This window comes from Onychostoma macrolepis, chromosome 15, assembly GCF_012432095.1.
Source record: "Onychostoma macrolepis isolate SWU-2019 chromosome 15, ASM1243209v1, whole genome shotgun sequence".
In the NCBI taxonomy this organism is placed as follows: domain Eukaryota; kingdom Metazoa; phylum Chordata; class Actinopteri; order Cypriniformes; family Cyprinidae; genus Onychostoma; species Onychostoma macrolepis.
Window position 1 is genome coordinate 5,868,722 of NC_081169.1, and position 27,422 is coordinate 5,896,143.

Consider the following 27,422-nt stretch of genomic DNA (forward strand, 5'->3'; position numbering starts at 1 on the left):
CATCAACAAAATGTATCTTTGCAAAGCATCTGATGTGGCATTTAGATGTATTTACACACTGTTTAATGCAGCTCAGAGGGACATAGAATGCTAATCTGCAGTTACAAATGCATAAATAATGTTTTGATATTTGAAACAAACCGTTGAAAACTGATGTTTGAAATTATTTAAAAAAAATTAAGATACTTTAAATGTGAACCCAAAACCGACAGTAGGTGGCAGTAAGTCAGTGTTAAGCGAGTCATTGCGATTGAACCAAATCATTTAAACGGTTGATTCATTCAGGAACGAAACACCGTCATGTTGCTCAGAGACACAAAACAGTGATGTGACTGTTTGAAACGATTTTTGTTGGCAAAATGGAGCAAAAGCAGGAAATATGGTGTCTAAAACGTAAGTCTCTTAATATTAACTTCTTATTTTTTGAACTGTTGCATAAAATCATTTGTAATCATGCTGACTTTTGGAGAAAAAAAAAAAAAAAGAAAAAAAAAGGCACTCTTCGTGTGATATTAACTATATGAAATGATATAAATATAGGCTATACATTTTCTGCCCCCATGTGTTAAATTATGTGATCATCCTAAATGCATTTTAATAGACTGAATCGTGCAGTGAAAAAATGCACTCGTACGCGTACTAGATTAACCTACGTTACTCATTCCTCACTCATAACTTATTCATTCTCTGCCAGCAGGTGTCGCGTTTGGCAGAAATATAACGGTTTTCCCGGTAAAGGTAGAACACAAAGCAGCTCAGATTTGAACTTGCAGCGCTCATGTTTATTCAATGAAAACATACCCTTTTGAAGTTTAATCGTCACATTCAGCCATATCGCAATTCTGGTCTTTCCGTCTCCAAATTTAAGACTTCTTGAAATCATAATTGAGACTTTCTTGAACAAATTTAAGACTTTTTAAGACCCCGCGGACACCCTATTACTCTTTTTATTTGAGTACTGATTATTAAATAAGTTGATTTATTGCTTTTTAAATAAGTTGATTTATTGCTTTTTAAATAAGCTTTTTCAGTTTTGGCAAAAAACTTAAAACCCACCTAAATTTCAGTTTCAGCTATTAAAAAAAAGAAAAGAAAAAAAAAAAATTGTTGCATCACACTTTTATTTTATTTTATTTTTTTTAAACAAAGGAACCGGTTCTGAAACTGTTTTTTCAGTGCTCTGTTTACAGTGTACCCCACGTCATATTAGAGCAGTCAACAGGGACACACTACAAAAAAATGTTATGACAACAGTAGGGAACTTACTTGTAGCGACGTAGCCCAGTTGAGGGACTAGATGCTCATCTGAAATGTTTTCTCTTCCTGGGACCAGTCTTTGGAATCTGGGAGGGTGAGGGTTACCATCAACATCCACCAGGAAGGGAGGAGGCATCAAGTGTGGGGCCTGCTGGGTCTGCTCATCCAGAACAAACCCATTTGAGTCCCGGATCAGAGGCCGATAGTCAGTGTGGAAAAACACCTGGTCTGGAAGCTATGGATGAATTTGGAGAAAGAAATTAATAGATGAAATTATATATAGAAGCTTGTGAGTTGTTTATACATGATGTTTTAAAGCAAAACAGATATATAAAAAGATGCCAAATCATCATCATCTTTAGATTTCTCATTTAGAAATCATACTAACCTTCTCATAAGGCTTAGAGCTCCCAAAACCAAAAATAACCAGATGTCCATGAGAGTCTGTCATTGCAAAGCGATGCCCATCAGTGGTGAACTTACAGTCAAATACAGCACCATGTCCTTGACCTTCAATCTTTACCACAAAAACAAAAGTTATTTTTGGCATGTCTAATGACTGATACAGTTTTAAAGTTGTGGATGTTTAAGTTCTGTAAATAAAACTGAAAGAACATTGGGATACTCTACCATATTAAAGTAATGCATGGTTTTGGTGCCTCTGATGAGATCCCATATGAAGACATTCCCATCATGGCCTGCAGACAGCATGATGCGAGGGTCATAGGGATGCGGCTCCAAAACAAACACCTCGGCCTCATGACCCTGTGAGGTGAAGAGAAATGCATTAATCTCCATATAGCATAAAATTATATAGGTTTTAAAGGCACAATATGCAAGTTTGCGCCACTAGAGGGCGCATATTCAAAACAAGCAAGAAACAAAGGCGTAGTTTGATGAATCATGGGAGTTGTTGTCTTCCTCACAGCTGATGCAATCCAACGGAACTCGGGCAGAAATCATGTTCATTGATGAGCTAATGTATTAAAGACTTATTAAGGTCACCGTAGTATGAAGCAGGGTGGGTCTTAAAGTCATGAAAGCGAAACGAGGCCGCTGGAGCGATTGCTAATGAGAGACGAGCGCGATACACAGCTTGAAAGCAGCGGAGCTTTTATTATGCCACAGTCGACCGATTCCGCTTCTTCCAGTTATGCATATGTGAGGTAAAAAACAGCACTGTTTTATCATACTACATTTGAGTGTGTTGAAGCATCTTTGGGGTTTCCAGGCTTTCTACAAAATAAAACCGGAAATCGAGGGTGTATCTGAGAATCGGAGCGGTGGAAGCTGTCTTACTTTAAGGATATGCAGCAACTGTCCAGTATAGGAATTCCACACTTTGAGCAGATGATTGTTGACAGCAGTGATGACTGTGTTATCGTGGCGATCCCAGGAAACCATGGTGACTTTGGGTTTGAAGAAATTTTCATCCTTTGTTAAAGGTGCAGACCTACAGTAAACAAAGGAGGGGCAATTTCGTTAAGAGATCAAGTCAAAGTCAATGCAACATCTGTTTGAGTTTTCATACCCTGGAAGAGTAGCAGACATGTCCAATAAAATGCTCTTCCATTGATGTCTCTGATGCAGTTGCCATATACGAGCAGTGCCGTCTCGACTGCCACTCACAAATCTAAGAGAGAGACATTAAAAGAATGATTTTGGGATGTATAAAAAAGCCCAAAGAATGATTTTTAAAAGATTTTATTTCAAAACTAATTAATCATTTATTTAATAATCAAAACTCAAATAAAAACTGAACTGCAATTAAACATTTTAATTGCACATAAAGTACTTTTATAGCAAATGATTAATGATATAATTGCTTCCATTCCATTTATAAACATTTAAACAGGCCTGTACTAAACTCTCTCTAGAGTTCATTTTTCTGGCTAACTAATGAGTTACGGACATTAAATGGCTTTCCTGTAGTAAATGTAATATTGTTATGAATATTGCCAGTGTTTACAAACTTTTATTGACATCTGTCTGCAGGTGAAACACTGATTGAACGAACTGAAAACAGCATGGACTAAAAGATCTCATGATGAAAAAATAAAATAAAAAAAGAGATCGATATGATCAACCCATCCCTAGCATCCACACAGCCTTGTGTGTGCATGAAAAAAAAACACTGACACTGTTAAAACGTGCCATTGGAGAGGCGCTAATTAAATGTCACTGTTTTGGTCAATGATTCCGGACCTCTAAAACGGTTTTGGCACAATAAATTCTGAGTGCATCACTAAAAAAGTGATGGTAAACCAGCAATATTACCTCTCTCCTGCATGACAGAACTGGATGCTGTCCACCTTGTCCTGCAAATTAAACCAAATATTGTAAATCATGGCACACCATGTGAGATATCCTCTCACAACTGGTTGATTATGCAACTATTCCTAAAAACTGAGCGCTCTTACTGTGTGAGAGTCCAGCTCAGCTAGTTTTTCTGGACTGCCACTGCCCAGGTAGTATATCCTGATGACATCATCTGTGCTTCCTGTTGCAAGGAACATGCCACCTGTATAAAGAGAAAAAAAAATGTGCACTGAAAAAAACCTTACATAAACATACACGTGTCAAAAGGAAAAAGAAAAACCCTTCAGCTCTAGTTCAAACATTCAGTCGTCTCACCAGGGCTGAAGGAAGAGCAGACAGTCTGAACGCCAGGCCTCGGCTTCTCTGTGAATTTGTGTGGACGATCGCTGATGAACAATAAAGGAAACAAACAATGAACCTCAATCTTTGACACACACTAGTCCCACTTCTCATCTTTTCATTCTAATGTGATGCCCTCACCTGAAACTGTTATAATTAACATCCCACTGCCAGAAACACACTGTTGCATCAGTTCCTGTGGACACCATGTACCTTCTGGAGCCCTTGACTAATGGAGAGAACTACAAGAGAAAGAGGAAGTAGAAATACCTGTTAGAACGACATGCCTGTATAAGCAGCAAAGAAACATGAAAATGACACAACTGTACACAATGTTAAAGGTCATTGCACACCGAGTCCAAAATGTAAAAAATAAATACGACCTCACGTTGTGTCAATCACGTTTACACACTGCTTCCATCATAAAAAAAATTCGGATCAGGTTCGATTTTCTGCGTTTTGGCATCCGTAGCAAGCATTTTGATAGGAAAGGATGACGAAAATTTCGGACTCAGTGTGCAAGGACCTTAATACGCTACCGAAAACACTCTCGTTTTACATGAAAGCGAGTTGACCTGTAGCACAGCGGAGAGATACAATGTCCACGTTTTGCCCCTAGCAAACCCATCAGCCAAAAAAAACACACTCTTATACATGCTGTAGTCTGGATGTAACACTTTATTCACTTCACATCTAGATTCCTCCCATCACACTGTTCAGTAACTGCACTGGAGACTGAACTACACAAAGCCCTCCGCTTTATAATGACGTTTGCGTAATCCCAAACACTTCAGGAGAGGAGTTAGATTAAATTAAATTACTTTTATGAAATCTAACGTAAAGCAACGACACTGAGAGGAGGAATTTACTGCACTTCTACACTGGTAATGTTAAATACTATTTATAACATGGGAGCATGTTATCATCTAAATCAACGTAAGAAATTTGTACAATGTAGCCACGATTTTCACAACTGACACGCAGTTTAAAATAGATATTGTGGTCACAAATTAAAAAAAAAAAATTAGTTCCCACTACTTGTGGTCACATTTTATGTTAAGTCAAGTCCAAGGAGAGAAATTTTAGTGCAGATTGTAGGGGTGAAACGGTACACGTATTCGTACCAAAGATTTTCTTTGATGAGGCGTGACAGCTCGCTGTGTAAACGCTACAGTTCTGACGGTGAGCGCGATCATCCCTTCCTCTTTACTTTAGTTTTAACGCGAAATAAACATGAATTAACATCTCATGCCTCATTCAGTGTTTCACTCGCGGAAAGATGCAATTAAAACGGCTTGTAAACAAATGTCACGTAGCATTTCATTTACCTCAGGTAAGTCATCAGTGTCCACAGCTCGTCAGTTCACCAGAGAAATGAAGTCTAGAGAAGAGCATTTCGCCAAATATTAGACTAGCTATATACTCATTATATTTTACTTTACCTGTTAGTGATGTCTTAATCTTTTAATGTATATTTAAATAAATCTTTTATGAAACAAGTTATGACAGGCACTGTGTAAATGATTACATTTCAACAATGAAATAGAAATTGTAGCCTATAATTTAGAAGTTAATTTAAAAACTGCACTGAGTGCAATTTACATGTTATAGTTAAAAATAAATAGTACGGTAGTTAAATTTAAGTTTGGGCTCTGTTGTTAATTGTAACCTTAAAAGTAATGTAAAAGGGCTCCCTATAGTTTAGAGCCGCAGCGGAGGTAGATTTTTAGGCCTACAGATTTTTCTTTTTTTTGAGGTAGATTTATTGAAAATGTTAATTATAATTGAATTTTTTTAAAGAAAGTTATTTGTTCAGTAAAACATTGCTTAATAAATTAAAAAAAAAAAGAAATTATAATATAAAAAAAAATTATAATATCTATATACACTATACACTCCTGCTGTATCGAAACCATACCGAATCGTGACGTCAAAACCGAGGTACGTACCGAACCGTCATGTTTGTGTACCGTTACACCCCTAGCAGATTGTTTGAAAAATCTTAACTGGCTTAGGAGAGTAAATTGTCAGTAGACGATAACATTAACAATTGGTGCTCAATTATAAAGAATACTTTTTTTTTATATATATAATTAATGTTGAAAACAGTTTTTGCTGCTTGAGATTTTTGTGGAAACTGTGATTTTTTTTCTCCACCCCCGCCCCAGAAGAAAAATATTGTAACATTACGTATGTCTTAACATGTTTGTCAAAAACTGCATTAAAATATATATTTTTTTATAAAAATAAATTAAAGGGGTCATATGATGCTTTTTTAAAGATCGTTATTTGGTGTATTTGGTGTAACAGAATGTGTTGACATGCTTTAATGTTCAAAAAACATAATTTTTCAAATACTGTACATTATTGTAGGTCCTCTATGCCCCGCCTCTCTCAAACCCAGTCTGCTCTGATTGGCCAACTGACACAGTGCATTGTGATTGGCCAAACACAACGCCCCTTTCCATAATCAGGAGCTTCAGCTTTCAAAATTAAAGTAAAAACAGTTAATAAAGTCCTTAGTTTTACCATCAGTTCAAGCCCGAGAGGGGAACAGAGTCGCATAACAGACACAGTGATGATGCTCGTATCAATTTGCACACAAGTCGCGATTAAGACGATTTCTGACGGGCTGTACACTCCACTGTGATGCGACCCTCTCTCTCACACACACACAAACACAAGCCATTTGAACAGTCAATAGCAAATACTTAAACTAATAACAAAACATAGTCGCTGATTCAGAAGCGCCAGATTGTCATAGCAAAGTCAGAATTGCCTCCTCTCCTAGATTGATGAAACCGTCATCCATAAAATGCTTTGCTGTTCTGTTGCAAGTAATCTTAACGATTCCTAAATGCATCTATTTTCGGAAGGCCAAATAAAGTGCTTTTGCTTTCGCCTAGAAACACACAGCTTCTCCGTGACACGGCTGCGGTTACTGAAACCACACCTTACGCAAATATTTCCACATCGTGACGTAGACATGTGGGGGTGTGTTTGAATGAGCCGTTTTAGGGGGGCGTGGCAGAGTCTTAACTTTAATAAAGAATATCTCTTTGGTTTTGAGACTTTAGTCTTTGCAACTTCAGAGACCTTATCCATGTACAATCAGCTTGTAACCCTCCAAAGAGAAAGGAAAACTTGAAATCGCATCATATGACCCCTTTAAAAAAAATACTAGCCTATTTCATGGTCAGTAAGATTTATAATGCTGGTAAATTCACTTGACAAGCTACTACATTGATTTAGCTTTAATAAAAACACAAAAAGGACACTAAAGTCACTCTTACCTGTAAAGAGGTAATAGATCCACTGTGGCCCAGCAGGACCGCCACTGGGGCACAAGTACGAAGGCACCAGACTCGAATGGTTTTGTCGCAGCTCCCGGCCGCAATAAGGGTATTCTCAAAGTTAACTGCTAGATCTGATATCTCAGCATAATGTCCTCTGAGAGTAGAGTGAAGCCTTCCGTCAAAAGAGGACCAGATCTTCACCAAGGCATCGTCGGAACCCTGAGGGTCAGGAAACAAACAGGGACAAGTGTTGGACAGCAGACCAAGAGCCGAGTCTGAGGGTACTCCAAAAAACTACTGATGCTCACCGTAAAAATCCTGGAACCTGTTCGATCAAAGGCTATACAGTACACGGCAGAGAGATGTCCCAGGATCCTCCTGTGCATCTTCATGTGCTGATAATTGCTGACAGGGTTGATGGAGCTGAAGCGCTGAGCTCCTGTGAGCTCTCTGCCTCGGCACACCTCCACTACAACCACAGAGAGGAAATCACTCAAATCACTCAACATTTCAGCTCTCTGTTTGCCAGGACAGAAGTCTAAGTACATTCAACATGGATCAGGGAGAGTAAATGTGGAACTGTAAATTTACTGTAGTACATCTGAACTGTAAATGATCCGACTATTGAATGTTACAAACTGTCTTTCAAATTTCAAAATGGCTCTAACTACTTTTATCTTCAAATTAAAAATTGAAAGATTGATTAAATACACTTTGCTTATATGGGTATATTTACGATTACAATTTTAATTGCAGATGCAATTAATTGTGATCGACTGAAAAACAATTAATTTATTAACAAATGTAAATGATTCGCCGCCCTAATTTGATGATTTCATGTCAAGTACTTTGGATCTCCATGTGCTTCTGTGCTGTCTTTATACACAGAATAGATATTGGTTCATGTCTAATGTGTCCTCTATGTAGTTACATTGCAGCGCTATAATTTAGGTATTGCTGCATATCATAGACCATCATAAGTTATTTGTTAAGATGCAACTAACTTATTTATCTTTACATATTTTTTCATTTGCTCGTGATCTAAAATAACTGCTAAGAAAAATATCCACAAATAATCAACATCCTAACAATAATAAAAATAATTGTAATTCCTCTCTTCCAGCAACCTGTAACTCAAATGAGATCATAGCAATTAGCAAACAACCATCCAATCAATTCCTGAAGAAAAAAGTCCTGCCCTACATTTCTCATTCGAGAAAACATTTCACTCAAATATGCGTCACAACAGAGTCATGTCAACTTTGAAAAAAACAAAACAAAAAAACAAGATTGCTGATTTCTTTTTCTTTTTTTTATGAGCCAGTAAAAATGTAGCCAAGAAAAGAAAAAAAAAAAAAAGAACTAAAAATCCTCATCAATGAGCCCTGACACAGCAAACTGAAGGTATTTACCAATATTGGCATCCCTGCAGCTTAAAGGCCTCTCAGGTGGTCTCCCTCTATGAAGGGCCGCGAACGTGGAGGCTTTCCATCTGCCACTGCCGCAGTCTAGAGATGTTGAGAGAAGGCAGACAGTAGGCAAGGCAAGGTTTATGTACTGCATTTAGCATATTTCATACACAATGGTAATTCAAAGTGCTTTACATATAAAAGGATTTAAAATAATCATGAAAGAAAACAAATAATAAAACAAGAAATAAAAAAAATAAAAAAAGTGTTAAAATGATTTAAATTGATTTCAAATTAATTAAAATAGTTAAGAATAATAATGATTACACATAAAACACAGTGCAATCAGTTCGGACGTAGCACAGTGCTCATTCAGTAAATGCACAACTAAACTAGGGATGCATCGATCCGGGTGTCGGGCAGACGAGACCGATCCAAATCCGATATTGTCCGTATACTATTCTGTGTTATTGTTGAACCCCACGAAAGGCACTAAAACGTCAGAAAGCAACAAAGTTTTCGTGCACTGTATTTCAAGTGTTCTGAAGCTGTTCCATAGTTCAATGTGAGGTACAGATGAATATTAAAGTCATTCAATTTTACATTTATTATTTCACATATTAAAGTTCACATTTCAGCTGCGGCTGTCTGTCATCCTCCATTCAGCAATCAAACTGCGTGTTGCGCTCGGTTACAGTCAAAACGATGAAACTCTCTTCAAGAGCGCACAGAAACTGAGGTTTAAAACTGTTGCAACCTGCGCGCTGTCTCCGTGTTGTTTCAAGAGCATCATTCTGCGCTCGGGATGCACATAAGCGCTTTGTGCCACTCTGTATTTGAGACTTTCATATCAATATTTTTTTGCGCAATGAAAGATTATTAATAGTCTTTCTTGTTCTGTCCCATCTATCATATGTTGCTGCCTTCATTACTGTGCTATACATTTAAAAGAAATGTCTTTAAATTTTATAGTGTATATAAAAAGAAATGTATTTACTTGTTTTTTCCATGAATGTATTTTACAACAATACAAAGAGCAATGTGTAACAGTTTACCAGATTTAGTCCTACACTTATTCAATTTTATTTGTAACTAGGTTTTATAAAATTGTGCACCCGTGATTTTTCTAGAGTATCTTTTGCTGCTGAATTATCCACTAACCTAGTTTATAATAGTATTCGTCGTCGATTATGATTATATATTTTTTCATTTGTTATTTTTCATTAAAATTAAGTTATCTATATGCAGTAGATTGTGTTTAACACACAAAAGAGTGACGATCAGGTCAACACACAGAAGTATAGATATTCTACATTGATTTTTTTTTTTTTAAACTGCGCTGGTATCGGCAGATACTCAGCATTTTCAGTATCGGATCTGAAAAAAATGGTATCATTGCATCCAGTGGCGGACGGGGGATAAAAAATGGCCCTGGACTTTCTGGCACAGAGCGGCCCACCACACCCGGTCCACAACACACCACACCACACCATAAACCCACCAGCTCATTATGCACAGAGCAATTTTTAACACTACTTATAAAAATATAACAATACAGAAATAAAATGCTATCTTTTTATAAATGTAATTTTTTAAAGACAGCAAAGATATTTATACTTATTACAAATTATTTATGGTTCAAAAAATGCTGTTCTTTAACTTTGTATCCATCAAATAATCCTGAAAAAGTTAAAGTATCACAGTTTCCACAAAAATATTAAACAAAAAAACGTTTTCAGCATTGATAAGAACCATCAGTAATAACTGATCATAAATAATACCTGATAACAATTAAGCAGCAAAACAGCATATTAGAATAATTTCGGAAGAGCCATGTGACACTGAAGACTGACGCAATGATGCTGAAAATTCCGCTTTAAATCACAGAAATAAACGACATTTTAAAATACCTTTAACAGAAAACCACTATTTTAAGTATAATATTTCATATTAATATTTTTTTACTGCATTTTTGATCATATAAATTCAGAATTCTTTTAAAAAATAAATAAATATAAAGTCTTAATTATTTGAAACATTTGACCACCAATTTGTAGGCCTATATAAAATAATTCATGTGAAATAGCAAATTATATTTTTATTGTAGCCTAATGTGTGTCACTTTCCTACTCATGCACTTGACAGTGAAAGTCTTCAGATTAACAATGTTCTAGAGTAGCTACGTTTGAGAATCATATTTTAGGCTTGCGTGTTTTTTATTTTTTTATTTTTTGTAGCCTATATTTGTTTGTTTTTTAACATTTTCTTAGACACGTGAAATTAAAGATGAAAGCCTGGATTTACAAACATTCACTTATCTTATGTTGTGATGAATAACAGTAGTAGTTTGCATACCTGAAACAGTGTCTGTGGTTTAACATTTTTTATATCGTAAATAGTTAGCAAATATTACAGAATTGTCTCGTCATGTTTAGCTGCTTACATTTTACCTCAGCTCGCATTCAAGTGCCGTGCAGTTTAGCTCTGTGAACGGTAAATCCCACCTTCTACACTTTGATTGGCTATTTCAAACATTTTGACATTGACGAGCACTTCTGAGCTGCTGCACTAAGCCTGAGCACGCTACATTAATTAGAATGTTTGACTCAAGTGGGCCGCTACGTAGGCTACATTTACTATAATTCATTCTTTATATATTTTCGGAATGGGCCGGTCCACATTGTACAGCGGCTCACTGGGAAAACAAATCGTGCAAACGATAAAAAGACATCATACGCACCGTTGGCATGTAAAAACTATTTATTTAAATAAATTATATAAAACAATTTATATAAATCTAACCGGCCAACATTAAAGAAAATGGTCCGGCCCCTCTGGCATTTGCCAGAATTGCCAGATGGTTGAAATACCCTGGTTGCATCCCTAAACTAAACAGATGTACTAGAAGTGCCATTTACACATGGAGTAAATGACAAAGTTGATAGCTGACAAACACACCAAGGTAGAAGGGGTTGAAAGTTCCAGCCTTATCTCACCTTTAGACGTTCGCAGTAAAGAGTGCTTCCCGGCCCCGAGTAGAGAGTGGACTCCTGGCACACCAGACGGAGCCTCTCGGTCCAGAATCGGACCAATCTGCTTGCATATCTGCAACAGGTGGTTTGGTGCAATATGTCTGTTGGCAGCGACCTAACAAAGAATAAAGGATCCTTTACTTTCGTTATGTCATGAATGACCAAAATAAAAAATTAACTGTTTCTAATGAACAGGTTTGACAACTTTAGCAATTTCCATGAGTACAAATCTTTAGATTTAAGCATGTGTGACCCTGGACCACAAAACTAGTAAGTCGCTGGGGTATATTTGTAAGCAATAGCCAAAAATACATTGCATGGGTCAAAATTATCAAAATTATAATATTTTTCTTTAATGCCAAAAGTCATTAGGATATTAAATAAAGATCATGTTCCATGAAGATATTTTGTAAATTTCCTACTGTAAATATATCAAAACTTAATTTTTGATTAGTAATATGCATTGCTAAGAACTTCATTTGGACAACTTTAAAAGCAATTTTCTCAATATTTTGATTTTTTTGCACCCTCAGATTTTCAAATAGTTGTATCTCGGCCAAATATTGTCCGATCCTAACAAACCATACATCAATGGAAAACAGCTTTCAGATAATGTATAAATCTCAATTTAAAAAAATTGACCCTTATGACTAGTTTTGTGGTCCAGGGTCACATATAATGATATTCCAGGAATTGTGTGCTTCTAATTTTATAGTAACAGTTTTGACAGGACCATTTCTATTCTAACATGACAATGTCTCTGTGTATAAGGCAAGTTTCAAAAAGGAATGATCTACCTGTCTACCTTGCCTTGCTATTAACTAATAACGTATTTCACGGCATGCTCAAGTAATACCATTTTGCTGTATCTGATGTCTAGCTTTCTCTAAATGTGTTTTTAACAAAGCAGACAACTAAATGCAGACTTTAAGTAGATGTTTTGTTAAATCGGGACCGTTTACACACTTAATAAAGCCATAAGATAACTGACCGCGGTTGCGACCCTTCAGGAAAACATAAATAAAAGCCTGTCTCATGTGGCTGAGGGCAAGGAGTTTATGTAAATGCAGTCCCTTTATCGGCCAATCAGAGCGCAGGTCACATGCAAAATAAAAAGCCGACGGCGACTCCTGAAATCTGATTGGACGCTTCAACGCCCTGACGTAGCCACAACCCGACGAGGCCACACCCTAACTGCAATACAGCACTAAATAATAGGGAAGCAGTCAAAACACAGAGCCCCCAAAGAACTGTTCATAATAATAACGCTGTACAGTGTAAACTAGGTGGTCGAATATGTTACGCCAATTTAACCAATCGAGAAGGAAAAAAAATCAGATGCCTGTCATTTAAAGCCGATCCAAAATCGGTCACAAAATGAACACGTGTGAGAATTAAAAATGTCATACACATGCTCCAGAAACAAAATCAAAACACTTACCAAATCTTCATAAGATCGCGGGTGTTCATTTCCTTCCCAATCCAACCGACGTGGAAGGAGCTATCAAAAAAAATAAGCCGGGTTAATAAGGTCGAAAGGAAATCGACGAACGATTTATCTTAATAAAAACAATAACGGAAAACGTAAACAAGTTCAAAGCAAGCGATAATGCCGAGTATTATACTGCCAAATCCATGTTTCAATCCAGGAGGGACTGAACACTGACGGACGGACATAAAGATGAAGTAATCGAGCAACACACCTGATTTTCCTCCAGCTCACACACAAGAGCCTGCAACAGATGAGAATGGGCTCTGTTCAGTGCTCTCATCCAGACGAGCATCATTTTAAACACAATACTCTTATTAAAGTCTCGATGACTCAAGTCAACTCACCTCGGCCGCTTTCCGACACGGCCCCGTGCTCAAATAGCGCGATATCAAGTAATATAACTCTGCGAAAGGACACCACGAGATCGTTTATTATTTGATTTACGATGAAGGAACTAGAAAAGTACCTCTTAATAATATTCCTAAATGTTACTTTTTGGGTCTTACCTGATTCAAGGGGTGAAATACTCCCATTTCTAGCTGCAGTATCGGCCATAGCTCAAAGAATACGGTGTTTGGAGACGAACTTTATGTGTAGTTGGTAAATTATATAATTATTTAATGTCGATTGTACGCTTCGTACCCCTCCACGATTGCTCCCGCTTTCTGTTCGGCCAGTTTTCGGTCGCCATTGGAAGTATGAGGCCTGAGCTCACAGCTACTTCCGCCTGAGCGCCGGAAACAGGGGGAGGGGGTAAAACTCCTCGTCTTCTTCAGCAAAACAGAAGTCACGCGGAGATTTAAAAGTCTAAACATTCAGCGTTCGAGTCGTCGGTGTAGATCGAAACGTTTCTTGCTGTGTCGTTCCGCGCGAAACGTTCCTCGAATAACAATAAAAAAAGCCGCGTTCTGTTCGAACTGCTGGTTCGTGACGTCACACCGAATGGCGACAGTAGAAGCGTTCATCTTTTGTCTATAAAACAGTCTGAGAACGCGACGGTTTGAATATTTAAAGACAGCCAAACAACAAATATCACACGCACGTGGGATTTCGTGATGTGTATTATGCTAAATTGACTGGATTTACACAAATGTGTCCTCTGACAGAGACGGCACAAATCCTGTGATTAAAAAAAAAAAAAATCTGTAAATTTGTAAATGAAAAAATTATTATTTTTTTATCCCAAAGTGTCATATGTTCCCCTTTAAATACTGAAGCAGTTACAGTGGCCCCCAAAAGTATCCAGACACATAAAATGTATAAATGCCTTTGCATTTAAAATAATAATAAAATAAGTGCTTTAAAAGAGTTAACACCAGAAAGCATGTGTTTCTTGCAAAATAAGGTTGGTGGGTTTTAAATTATAAAACAGCTTTTGTATATGTTGGTTATGTCCACACTTTACTTATGTAAAATGATACTACATTACAAATCTCAATCTGCCTGATTGTTTATATCATTCTAATTCTATTCTTAAAAAACACACACTAGCTTTTCTAATCTTTTTGTATTCTATCTATTTGTTTTCTTTTTATTTATTATACAATTAACAAAAGCAAAAAAGGCCAACACTAGCTTGCTCTATACTTTTTCTATTCTATCTGTTTTCTTTTTATTATATAATTTATTAAAAAAAACTTGCAGATATTACAAACATCAACATAATGATTTTACATTTACATTTAGTCATTTTGCAGACGCTTTTATCCAAAGCGATTTACAATTTGGGGAATACATAAAGTGATTCATCTTGAAGAGGCAATCCGACAAACGAAGTGCTTGTAACACCAAGTCTCAGGCATTGTTTAAATAAGTACAAGCTGGCAAGGGAAGGAATACATATTTTCTGAATTACCCCAATTTTCTGTAAAGCTGCTTTGAAACAGTGAAATGTCTATTTAAATAAAACTGACTTGTTCAGATTTGGAGATATTCTGATTTTCAGAATCACATTTTCTATGACTATTGATATTGGAATGAACTACACCTGTGGTTACTGTGCTTGAGGGAAACTGAACAAAACACACCCACTAAAATCACCTTGAAACAAGCTGTTTAAAAAACATTGTAAATATGTATGAGAAAGGTAGTTCAGAGGTGTAGATTTTTTTTCTCCTCGGATGCCACTTGATTTTAGTGACATTTTAAATGTGTCTTGAATGTCCTGATTAATTTTAGAGCCAATGAATAAACTGGAGTGAAACTGTAGTCAAATTGTTAGTATATTATTCTATTGTGATGTGAGCTGGTTTGAATATAATAAGATCTAAGTACGTGCAGTGTTGACAACTATAGTCCCAAGAAATGGTCACATGATGATTACAACACCATTTGAATGGAAGTGTTTATGACTATTGATCACAATCTTTTAGGCTAACTGTTAGGACACTAAAATAAAAGCTTACAAAAATGTAGACCCTAAAACCCATTTAGATTGCCTGAATGTTCAATCTTCTTATAACAGAAAACATTATTAGAGAAACTTTGATGATGTTCACAAACCATACAAATGAATTCCAAATCCTTCTGGTAATTCTCAGAGAATTTGTCTTTACTATCACTTAGTCCCCCGGCGGTTTCACAGACAAGGCTTAAGTGCAAGTCTGAGCTGTTTCAAATGACAGAAACTTGCACTGACTGATCTTAAAACATATCAGTGCCTTTGTTTTGTCTCAAGATGCACACCAGTAATGTTTTTTCTAAGGCACGTTTATAAAAATTATTTTAATGTCCTAATTGAACTAAGGCCTAATCCTGGTTTAGGCTAAGCCCCGTCTATGAAACCGGACCTTTATCAATTTGACACATCCTTGCTCAATAAAAGTATATTTAAAACAAAATTACCCCAAACTTTTGAACAGTAGTGTGTGTAGTTAAAGAGGATTTCTGTTTCAAATAAATGCTGTTCTTTATAACTTTTTAGTTATCAAAGAATCCTGAAAATCTATCAAATGTAGCACAGCTGTTTCCAACATTGATAATAAATCAGCATATTAGAATGATTTCTGAAGGATCATGTGACACTAAAGGCTGGAGTAATGGCTGACTCAGCTTTGCATTACACGAATACATTATATTTTTAATTATATTAATATAGAAAACCATTATTTAAAATTTCAATATTCAAGAAAAAAATCGTACTGATCCCAAACTTTTGAATGACACACACACATTGTCAAGCACATTATTTTATTTAATGTCCTTCACATATCAGCATTGTCAACGAAGCATTAATTTTCTAGCTATCGCTTTCATTTGGACTTTTATTTATATCTTATCTACTGTTTTTTTTTTAAATCATATAAAGGAAAACAGAACGGCAAAATCTCAAGGTGGAATTACAACCATTTTATTGGTATGTCATACCAATCATTACAGATACAGCTACATAAAAAAAAAAATGGAAATAAAAAAAGAAAAGAAACTGTACATGTGTACTTTTAACCTAAAACCTTGAGTGATATAGCTACTGCTGGCATGTTCACATGAATGAAATTACAGTAATTTTTGTATAACGTCAGCTACGACCTGCATGTTTAACACTGTAACACAGCTGTTATTAGCTTTGCTAACACACAATTCCATTTTTCATCCTCTTCAAGTACCATCACATACTGCATATAGAAATTATGAAAACCTTTTCACAGCAGCTATACAACAATGTTATTGCAATGCTATCACCACACAAAGACAAAAGTCAATGTAAATCACACATCCGATGAGTGTTCCAGTACTAGTGAGCAGGACCATTAATCAAAGCTGTTGATTCATAAAACAGTTTGAATAAAGAGGTTTCAATTCATAGAATACAGCTTACAATCGATCCCAACCCCCCAGAAACAATAAAACAAAGCATTTTCTTACAGAACCCCCTTCCCATACAATACAGGCTACATACAGGTGTCCCTCATATTGCCTATGGAATGTTAGTGTCTCAGGCAAACTCTCCCAGTTTCAATTGAAAGACTTAAGAAATTTCATTTTTTTTTAATTGTTAAAAATGGCATGATCACATTACATTATCTGTCGCAACCTGTTCCACTCCGCTCCCTTTTTAAAAACAAAACAGAGTCAGAAAAAAATAAAATAAAATAATCAAATAATAATAAGAAGAGGAAGTCATTAGTTGTTTCATGACTGCAATTCTTCTTCAGGAAAAACTGGAGTGGGAAAAACGGGAATCCTAAGGCTTTTCTCTTGATCGTTGTCTATAAAATGAGCTTCTAATATTGAACTACTAAAAAACCTGCTTTTTAGAAAATAGTCAATAAAAATATTCCTCTGTATTGTACAAGAAAAGAGGTATGGGAGCTCTTGTGAAATGTTTTAATGTTATTTAGCAGCTCCCTCTTTCTGGTCAGCCTTTTCCTCCTCGTCTCCTGCTTCTCCATTGTCCCCCTGTAACCAAACAAAACCAATAAATAAATGTTTTCAACCATAGCTACATCCCTAACTGATATTTATTTTCTCTAGCACTACAATGAGATACGGGGCCAAATAAGTAGGCAATGTCTTAGAAGACCCGGTTAGACTCATTATTCTAACACAATCCTAAAATGACTTGCTACCTCGGCTGTGGTCTCTCCGTTCTCCGCAGGAGTTTCATCCTCGGACTCAGTCTCTGGCTTTGGGTCCTCTTTCTTCTCCTCTGGTTTGGCCTTTTCTACCTCCTTAGCCTTCTTGCCCTTTGGAGGTGCCTTCTGTTAGACGTTTCAGAAAAATACACGGTTAAGCCACTTCCGATAACATTTATTAATAATAGTAAATCTTATATTGATAACCGATTTACCTTCACTTTTGGCTTGGGCTCAGACTTTGGCGTTTGGGGTTTCTGTAAAACAGAATTCAGCGTAAGCTATGTGTGTCATTAAAAGATAATTGTGGGCATACGACTTCAGAGGGACTGACAAAGCCAACTTACACCTTGAAGTCTCTCGGACCGCCTCTTGGGCTGTGTGTTTATTTGATGAGGAGAAGATGGGAAGGCAACAAAACAAACAAGCGTTAAGTATCACAATTACATGCAAAAACGTGTTGCATGACAATAATAGATTCAAACTTACCCCAGCTGCTTCAGTGTCATTGTTAGCCTGTACCAGAGGAAACAGAAGCTGTTAGTTTGTGTATACATAGATCAAGTCTGAGGGGGGAGGTGTTGTACCCCTTAACCCCCTCCAAGTTATGGGCAATTATGTAATCTAAAAGTGAGCATGGGGGAGGGGAGACGACGGGTCCCGTTATACATGCAACTCAATTGTACGAGTTAATTTGATCGCGAAATAAAATGCAAACTGGGGAAAACAAACAAAAATAAAATAACAAAATCGTGCAACTGATGATTTATGCGCATTTATTTACATTAGCTTCGCGCAGCATAGCTAACTTATCGTCGCTTGTAACAATGTTACCGAAAAATTTCCGTCCCTAAGTAGTTCACATGGAGGAGGGGAACAGTAGCTCCGCCTCCAGACAGAATTCATTCACTTTCGACGAGCAAAAACATTAAACATCGACACATTTTACCCAGCACCGTTAACATAAACTAGGTTTGCATCGAAATTAAAACAGAAAGGTGAAAACGGGAGGTTAATCCACAAATACGCGAATAAAGTCGGCGAAAACTTTCTTAAGCCACTCTAAACAAAGTCCGTTTCAAAGGTCACCTGAAAAATTAAGGCGGGATACGCAGCAAAAACCGAATTATGAATAAATAATAAACCTGCTGGGATAAAAAAAAAACTCGGTTGGATATAAGGCTTCGAATGTGTTTAGTGCAAAGGCAGCCATGACACTCAAGACTATAGTGTGTATGTGTCCTACTCGAGGAGCATATGGAGTCGTACACAACACACAACTAACGTTATAACGTTACATGTATTTACAGTTACACGAGGGTCTAAGAAAACCCCCACAACGTCTTTAAACTTACAACTTCGACTGATTCGCGTGTGTATGGTTATATAGCTATTGAAACACCGCGGTTAAAAGCAAAACAATTCGCAGGACAAGCTTCTTCGGTCTCTATGAGGAATAACATGTCCAAACGTTACGAGGTTACACCCCTTTGTCTGATCATTACTTTGCGTGTTCGATAAGTTCACGATTTTAATGTAAGTAGCGCCGAGAATGCTCTTTGTGGTGTGTATTTTTTAAACATCCACACGCAGTCAACAGAATATTGCACAGCTCTAAGTAAAAAGGCGCCAGATTCATGCCACGGGCTCACATGCCCTAGATTACGAATTAACACACGCACCAATGCAGTCAACACTCACATAACTTTACATAAAGCGTCCTAGGGACGTGCACATTTAATTATTGCATGCTATTAAAACCATACTGTAAAAGAGAATAAAATATCCAATATTTTTCTACTTACTTTGCTCCTTTTAGGCATGGCTGCTTAAAGCTTGTACGCTTTCACAACAAAAAAGGAAATAAATTAAAATAGCTTACGCACTGATAAGTAAAGTGTAAAAACCAGGTCTAGGAAACACTGAAGCAAGCATTAATGTTCTATCGGAACAGAAACTAGCTGAAACCGGATTGGATCTCCCCTTCTATATTCTTTTCATTATAGCACTAACCTGATGCGAGCTACGCTCCGCCCCTTCTCAGCGGTGATTGGCTGAAACGTCTTGGCAACCACATTTCAAACCAAAGCAAAGTACCTGTGTGGATAGGTTGAGATGTCAATCACAGATTTGCTTGTATGTACTTTAGGCGCCACTTTCTGCATTTGTTGTTCCTGTAAGCATGCAAATATATATATTTAGTGTTATTCGCATTGGTTATATATTCAGATTATTTGAATGCATTTAAAAAAACCAAAAAAAAAAAAAAACACGCCGCTTAGTAAAGAAAAAAAAAAACTTGATGTTTTATAAACATTTCCTCTTCGGATATTTGACTGTCACTGTGTTATTTTAGATAATATAAGTGTACTTTAAACATTTAACGTGAGGAACCGGTTAAAAAGAAGCGCTAGTGTGCTTGTATTATTGGGGGAGGATCAGGTTGATGAAAAGAAAATGGCTGCCGGGTTTAACTGGTTCCTTGTACTAAGCTCTGTATTTCTGTGCAACCTCGTCAAAACATTGCTGCCGTCTATTTCTTCATTTGTAAGTACTGATTCAAAAGAGTTTTAGGGACGCTTAAGCACACATATATATAATTTCAAACGTACATTAGTCGTAATGCCATAAATGCTCAGTGATACAGCATGTCTGCCTCCCCTACAGGAGCTTCTCGCAGTCACAGCAAACAAAAGCTGCTCTGTTTAACTACCACCGTGTCTAGTTTTAACTAAGTCAGACTCATTCATAAACACAACTAGCGAACAGTTAATAATGCTAAAGTAAACGTTTGATGTGGGCTGGGAATATTTCGATAAACCAACAAAAAACACTGCACTTCTTTCATGGTATTAGATAACAGTACCATGGTACTGTGATGTATGTAATGGTACTGAATGATTATTTGTTTATATATATATATAATAAGCCATTTCACGTACGTGGTACTCCAACATACTTGTACCATCTTATATGTCAAAAAATAGATATCATTTTATCATAGTCCCTTCTCCAAAACTGGCTAATGTCTGATTGGTTAAATATCTTGATTATTGTTGTTATTATTAATTGTAATCATGACATTCAGTGTATGCTTACTAATGGATGCATTGGAGAAACGTATGCACTTGCAACCCAAATTTTATTTAACAAATATCATGTTTTGCCTTCTTTAATGTTACCCTTTGATTCTCTCTTTTGGTAATAGTCAGTGTAAAAGCTTTGAGTAAAAAGTAATGCAATTTAAAAATGAATGAGCAGATGTGCATTAAGATCTTGTGTGTTTGTTTTCATAGCTGACGAAGATCTTCCAGAAGGATGCTGATCAGGAGATGGAGATGAGGACGGATATCCAAAACATGAAGATGGAGCTGTCCGCCATCAGTATGATGGACGAGTTTGCCAGATACGCTAGACTGGAACGCAAGATCAACAAGATGACCGATCAACTGAAGACTCTTGGTAAAAATGATTTTGTGCTTTTCTTATAGGGGTATGTCGTGCATTTACGAGCATGTGCAGCAATATTGCAGATGAAGTGACAAACTATTGCTTTCTAACCAGCACAATACAGAAAGAAGCCCACAAAACAGCCAAATTGTATAGCAAACAACACGTGTAATATAGCTCCGTTGCAAACAAGAAGCAATGGGCAAGTGTTAAGATATTACAGTCACCAGCACACCTCACTGGAAGCATATAAATTGCCTTTGTCCACTTTATAGTGGGGTGAGAAGAACTGAGAAACCAAAAGTTTCTTCACTTTGCAGTGGAGAATTCAAAGTCTCTGGCCAAGTGTGGAAAATGGCAGGTGGGTTTCAGATAACGGCTTCAGCATTCATGAAGGAAGACAAATGTCTTGGCTGCTGCCTGTTGCTGTCCTTCATGTTGTTGGAGAATAGCATAGATAGAACTTTCATTTTTGGGTGAACTATCCCTTTAACAAGTTCTGTCATCATTTACTCGCCCTCATGTCGTTCCAAACACACAAGACTTTGGTTCATCTTTTAGAAACACAAAGGAAGATACTTTAAACCTGAGAGATTTCTGTCCATCCATTTAAAATTGTAAAAATAATCTGTATCTATAATCGAGTGGTTTCAATTCAATCCACTTCACATTTATTTGTATAGCACTTTTCACAATAGTGCAGGATCACGTAAAATTAATGTTTCTGCTATTAAGAGTGATCAGAGAAGTAATATCCATATGGCATAAATGTACAGTTCTAAGATTTTACAAACCATGACGCTAGTTAGTGTCACATTCTTTTAAGAATTCTTCTTTTAGGAACTTTAACAGTGAACACATTAAAGCAACAAATACGTGGTGTGATCGTAATGATTACAATATAAGGGCAGTTTCAATATATTTGGCAGTTTTTATGATGATTCAGAGTTGGCGTCATCTGAGGTCCTCGTGGGGGTTGGCGTCAACTCTTCACAGGTGTCATCTAAAATCTTCGTAAGAGGCTGGATCCAAACTGAAGCTAGTTATGTTTAGATGGGTATGCTATGGGAAAAACACAAAAGCAAATGGAGAATAATTAGCATAGCCGTTGTACATAAGAATTCAAACAAAAGATAATCGTGTTTAGTCTACTGAAGAGACATGATCACTTTGTACTAGAGCTGTGAATCAAATCGTTTTTTCTTTCTTTTTTAAAAAAAAATATTGTGATTTAAAAAATTCTAGGTTTGCTGTGCTTGTTTGTAGGGCTGCACTATTATTGTTGTTGTTAAAATATAACAATTAAATGAAAACAAAATATTACTATTGCAATATTCAAATGTAAAATATTTTTTAATGGTTTAAAGTAATTAATATAGATGACAGAATCATATTTTTTGACATTACAACTGTAAAAAAAAAAAACTCAGCCGATGTGGAGATGGAATTGGTTTACTGCAAAACGTGGCAAACTCTGGCAGATAATGACCTGCTCGTGAAAGAACACAGTGGCACACTTCTCTAAAACATGAAGTGTGTATAACTCGAAGCTCAAAGTGCTTGCATGACACCTGAGAAACACGTGAGGTTTGTTCTCACGTTAAACAAGCACATTTGAGTTTCTGTTTACCATATGTGTTCGAGTTCAACATGTAAAGCGACTTAGATTAAACCGCTAATTCATATGGATTTATTTTATTTATTTTTGTGATGGATTTTCAGAAATCTCCCAGGTTGCGTTAAAAATGTCTTCATTTGTGTTTTGAAGATGAACAAAAGTCTTATGGGTTTGGAGTGACATGACAGAAGTTTAGTTTTTGGGTGAACTAACCCTTAAAGAGTTTTATATTAGATATAGTATGCATTGTCTAGAGTGATTTTGATCCATGAGTGATCTGTCAGTTGAATCTACCTATAATAAACATGGAGTGGTTCACACTGTTGACTTCCAAAAGGATGAAAATGTACCTGAAATGTAGTTTATACTTCTCAGGAACAGAAGAAAATTTACATTCAATTATGAAAATCTGAAAATCATCCTCTTGTCTTTGTTATCTCTAATCTCATTCTTGTACATCAGGCGTGTCCAGTCTTGGTTCCTGGAGAGCTACCTTTCTGCAAAGATCTTCAGGAGCACTTGATAATAACAGACCGCTGTGTTGGAGCAGGGTTGGAACTGAAATCCACTGGAGGGTAGCTCTACAGGAACAGGATTGGGACAGGAATAAATGATTTGTTTTAAAGCAGGGTTCCTCAAATCTGGCCCTGGAGTGTCACTGCCCTGCAGAGTTTAGCTCCATCATTAATCAAACACCTGAGCAAGATAATGAAGTCCTTCAGGGCTACTAGAAAATTACTGGTACAGGGTTTGAACTAAACTCTGCAGGGCACCGTCTCTCCTGGGCTGGACTTGAAGAAGCCTTTTTTTTAAGGAAACCATGACTAGACAGAAATTTTGGTTGTATTCTTACTGTCTTTTCTTACAGTCAAATCAAGAACTGCACAGCAGGCAAAAATGAAATGGATTGTAAATATTGTATTTTACATTCTTCAGGTGAGTGAGGCACATTTTTAATTTGCGTATTGACATGATTGATGTAAGATTCATCTGTCTGTCTGTATGTACCATTTGTTCATTTTCTCTCCTAATGGCACTTTGTTCTGTTTTCTGCTGTGTGTTGTTAGGCGGCCCTCATGATCTCGCTCATATTGAAGTATTATGCAGACCCGGTCACAGTGGTGCCCAGTAAATGGATTGCTCCACTGGAGAGACTAGTAGCCTTTCCTTCTGGAATTGCAGGTATGTCCAAGTCACCAGTGGTATTCGATGGCCACTTTTGGATGGTGGAATAAATTGATTAAAAAATCTTAAATACATGATTTACGTGCCGTCTGGATGAAATAATATAATTACGTGGAGTTTAAAGTGTTTTTGTTGCTTCATCTCAGGTGGTGTTGGAATCACATGCTGGCTAGTTGTCTGCAACAAGGTTGTGGCCATCATTCTACATGCAGTCAGTTAATCTAACAGTGTTATATCAACATGAATAAGCAGTCGCTGAATTTTTACAGGTACAGATTTGATTCAGTTCTCTTGCTAAAAAACAGGCTGTATTCTACATTTTGTCCAAACTGATTGGTCTATTTTTTGTTTTAATGCCATTCACCATTCCGTTCAGTGATTTAAGTCTGTAGTAAAATTATTTTAGCTTTCATTGTTTACAAATTCTTGTTCAATGCATTTAAAGGTTTTATTTGCATAGTAAATGCTGACATGAAAACATTCCTAACAAATTGCGAATTTTTTCTTTTTTATGTTGTAATTTCAAGCAAAGCAGAATATTTTCTATTTATTGCTTGTATGCTTGCACCATAATTATATTTTTTGTCAGTGTTATAAATATATTTATTGATTATTGTTTGTCAAAGAAAAATGTCCGTGCATTAATAAACATAAGTTTGTGAACCCTTTGAAAATGTCTGGACTTCTGCATTGACCCCCATAAAATTTGGTCTGATTTTATTTAATCTCAATAAACTAATAACACACCAACAACTGAATTTTTTTTTCTACATTTTCATTGAATATTGAGTAATAATTCACAGTGCAGGCTGGAGAAAGTAAGAGCCTTGAATTCAATAACTTGTAGATGCTCCTTTAACAGCAAAGCCTCCAAAAAAGGTTTTCTGGACCAATTTTGTACCATCCCTCCCCATAAATCCGTTTCAGTTTATCACTATTTATGGGCTGTTATGATGGCACAAATGTCTTTAAGTTATGACACATCTCAATCGGTTTAAGGTCAGGACAGAAAAACACATTTTTCCTTTATTTGATTTACTTGTGTGCTTTGGGTCATTGTCTTGTTGCGTTGCCCAATTTGAAGTCATGAACTGCTGTCTTGAAATTCTCCTGCAAAATGTCTTGATGTACTTTTGAATTAATTGTTCCTTCGATGATTGCAAAGTGTCCAGGCCCCGAGGCAGCAAAACCATGATGGTCCTTCCACCATTCTTCATAGTTGGGAAGAAGTTTTAGTTGGTTTACAGTGCCCCTTTTTTGTCTTTTTGCTAAAAGGTTCAACTTTTCTCAATTGTTCACAGAATATTTTCCTTGGGTTGGTTCTCACCTCTTTCAGGATTGCCTGATGTGTTCTAATGGTGATCTTTTCTGGATTCTTGGTATAGCAACAGTCCAGACATTTTCTAACTTTCCCTGTCAATGATCACTCAATGTCGTAAATAACATTTTGAAAAGTATTACTGCCACAATGTATGTGTAATCATAGCAGAAATGTAGATATTCTTTACACTGTATTTAGTTTAAAATATGTAATTGTAAAAAAAACAAACAAAAAAAACCAAATTATTTTATCTCAACATTTTGAGTCAATCACCAAGAACTGACTCTTGGCACATAAGCATATAATGGCACACAGTTTTGTCTGACTTGTTGTATGACTGTATCCCATTGTCCTATCTATCTTCAGTTCCCTGTATGTCCTGTCACCCTTCAATGGTCTGACTGGTAAAAAGCCAACAATTACAAAAAACAAAAGCATGGCATCAAACCAAATTCACTGCAGAATTTGCTTCACTGTAAAATATTGCCAGAATATTTTATCAGTAATATTAATAATATTTAAAAATAATATGTACTGTGCAATAAAAATGCACTGTAATACAGCGCTGCTGTGTGGCATAAATGGGAATACTTCAAAGCCTTTGATTTAATTAGGCTGCACACTTGGCAGGTGCATTAATGGTTGTCTTAATTAATGTATGTAGATCGTGAATATGGGGTCTCTGTAAGGTGCTTGTAATTAGATCACAACAAATTCACAATTTAGTAGTTTATTAAAGTTCCTTCAACACTAACATAAGAAGTGGAGAGTGGCTATTTGCAATAAGTGAAAATAGCATATTTTCTTAGCGATAGATGCTACATTAAGTGCAAATAGCAATGCATTCTATTTACACTAATTGAAAATAGCAGTACTTTCTTATTGCAATATGCTGTTTACACTAAGTGCAAATAGCGATAGACTCTATTTATGCTATAGGCTATGTAAAAATAGCAGTGTTTTCTGCTATTTATACTACTTATTGCACATAGTGGCAAATATCTGCACCTCAGTATTTTATTACATTATAAAACGGTATGCAGTAATAATGTATTGAGTGTAAATTTATTTTTATTAAACGGATGCTGCCTTATTGGCACAATAAAGCTCTCCCTACATGCCGATACTTCATTATCAACTTCTCGATTATTTCCATCATTTTTATTGAAAATAACTGCCTTTCCGATGTGCTATGAGATGTGAAAAGGGACAAAAACGAGTTTGACAAAAGGCAGATTTGAACTCGGGTTGATCGCGTCAAAAAGTCTGCTATGTGTTTTACCTTTGCTGTTCTTCGACATCCGCCTTTTGTACTGTTGACTAGTGTTAATGAAGAGTTCAGATGCAAAAGCCTCTTAAGTACATCTTTCTGGCTACTATGTATAGGTTTCTATGTAAGTACAGGTATTTCTGAATGGGTTGAGGCTGGAATTTAGCACGTTTGAAGTGAAAGTACTTGATGAACATGTGTGGAGAGCATTCACTCAGTATCGTTATCTCATTTTTGACCAAGATGGCTTTTAGAGGCTTTTGCATTAACTCTTCAAATAGCCTCTGCCAACAAGGCAGGCTGTTTGCACTTAGTGTAGACACTGTTTTTTAAAAATTTGTATTATTGTTATTTATTTGATAGTTACAAAATATTATTACTTACCTATAAGGCCTTTTTTTTGCAGGTTTAGCTCCTGCGTACCTAACTAGTTTTCTATCTCGCTACAATCCATCACGCTCCCTAAGGTCGCAAAACTCTGGACTTTTGGTAGTACCCAAGATAGCAAAGTCCAAAGGAGGTAGAGCTTTTTCGCATCTGGCTCCCAAACTCTGCAATAGCCTTGCTGATAACATGCGCGGTCAGACACGCTCTCTCTGTTTAAATCTAGATTAAAGACACATCTCTAGCCAAGCATTCATATAATGCATCTCATAATCTTGTACTGCAGTTATATCTGATCAAATGCACATTATTGTTTTTTTAGCTTGGGTTGAACAAATCATTTTTACTTGGTTTTTACAAGCTTCAATCTGGATCCAGAACACCTGAGAAGAGATGATGCCAACCCCGAAACAACACATAGAATTACCAAATTTTGCTATAAGTTTGATTGCAACATATAATCATTGCTGTTAATA

The 27,422-nt window shown here is 36.4% G+C and overlaps 3 protein-coding genes across 5 annotated transcripts in view; 1 reads left to right on the forward strand and 2 right to left on the reverse strand.

The window, feature by feature from the left end:
* Positions 1–14,174, reverse strand: part of brwd1 (bromodomain and WD repeat domain containing 1) — a 29,330-nt gene extending 15,156 nt beyond the window's left edge. Inside the window, exons 1-17 of one of the 2 annotated variants that reach the window (XM_058799813.1) lie at positions 13,651–14,174; positions 13,489–13,547; positions 13,356–13,385; positions 13,094–13,153; positions 11,617–11,767; positions 8,624–8,719; positions 7,520–7,680; positions 7,209–7,430; positions 4,057–4,157; positions 3,892–3,962; positions 3,678–3,778; positions 3,535–3,575; positions 2,789–2,890; positions 2,557–2,710; positions 1,888–2,022; positions 1,646–1,774; positions 1,267–1,492 (exon numbers count right to left, since the gene is read on the reverse strand). In XM_058799813.1, coding sequence (XP_058655796.1) covers positions 1,267–1,492; positions 1,646–1,774; positions 1,888–2,022; positions 2,557–2,710; positions 2,789–2,890; positions 3,535–3,575; positions 3,678–3,778; positions 3,892–3,962; positions 4,057–4,157; positions 7,209–7,430; positions 7,520–7,680; positions 8,624–8,719; positions 11,617–11,767; positions 13,094–13,153; positions 13,356–13,385; positions 13,489–13,547; positions 13,651–13,699 — 1,888 coding nt within the window. In that variant the 5' untranslated portion in view covers positions 13,700–14,174. The remainder of the gene's footprint in view (positions 1–1,266; positions 1,493–1,645; positions 1,775–1,887; positions 2,023–2,556; positions 2,711–2,788; positions 2,891–3,534; positions 3,576–3,677; positions 3,779–3,891; positions 3,963–4,056; positions 4,158–7,208; positions 7,431–7,519; positions 7,681–8,623; positions 8,720–11,616; positions 11,768–13,093; positions 13,154–13,355; positions 13,386–13,488; positions 13,548–13,650) is intronic. The other variant, XM_058799812.1, reaches the window with a different exon arrangement.
* A 2,297-nt stretch (positions 14,175–16,471) lies between these two features.
* hmgn1a (high mobility group nucleosome binding domain 1a) lies at positions 16,472–19,687 on the reverse strand. The gene is made up of 6 exons (XM_058799723.1): positions 19,524–19,687; positions 18,208–18,234; positions 18,066–18,095; positions 17,934–17,975; positions 17,713–17,844; positions 16,472–17,542 (listed from the first exon to the last, which is right to left on the reverse strand). The coding sequence occupies exons 1-6, from the start codon at positions 19,539–19,541 to the stop codon at positions 17,477–17,479; spliced, it is 315 nt and encodes a 104-aa protein (XP_058655706.1). The 5' UTR covers positions 19,542–19,687; the 3' UTR covers positions 16,472–17,476.
* A 4-nt stretch (positions 19,688–19,691) lies between these two features.
* get1 (guided entry of tail-anchored proteins factor 1) lies at positions 19,692–26,410 on the forward strand. Of its 2 annotated transcripts, none has more exons than XM_058799722.1 (5): positions 19,692–19,854; positions 21,015–21,180; positions 23,655–23,722; positions 23,854–23,968; positions 24,118–26,410. In XM_058799722.1, exons 1-5 carry the CDS (start codon positions 19,834–19,836, stop codon positions 24,189–24,191), a joined length of 444 nt encoding a protein of 147 aa, XP_058655705.1. In that variant the 5' UTR covers positions 19,692–19,833; the 3' UTR covers positions 24,192–26,410. The 2 variants fall into 2 exon arrangements, with proteins under 2 accessions (XP_058655705.1, XP_058655704.1); XM_058799721.1 differs by lacking the exon at positions 19,692–19,854 and adding an exon at positions 20,003–20,265.
* The last annotated feature ends 1,012 nt before the right edge of the window (positions 26,411–27,422 follow it).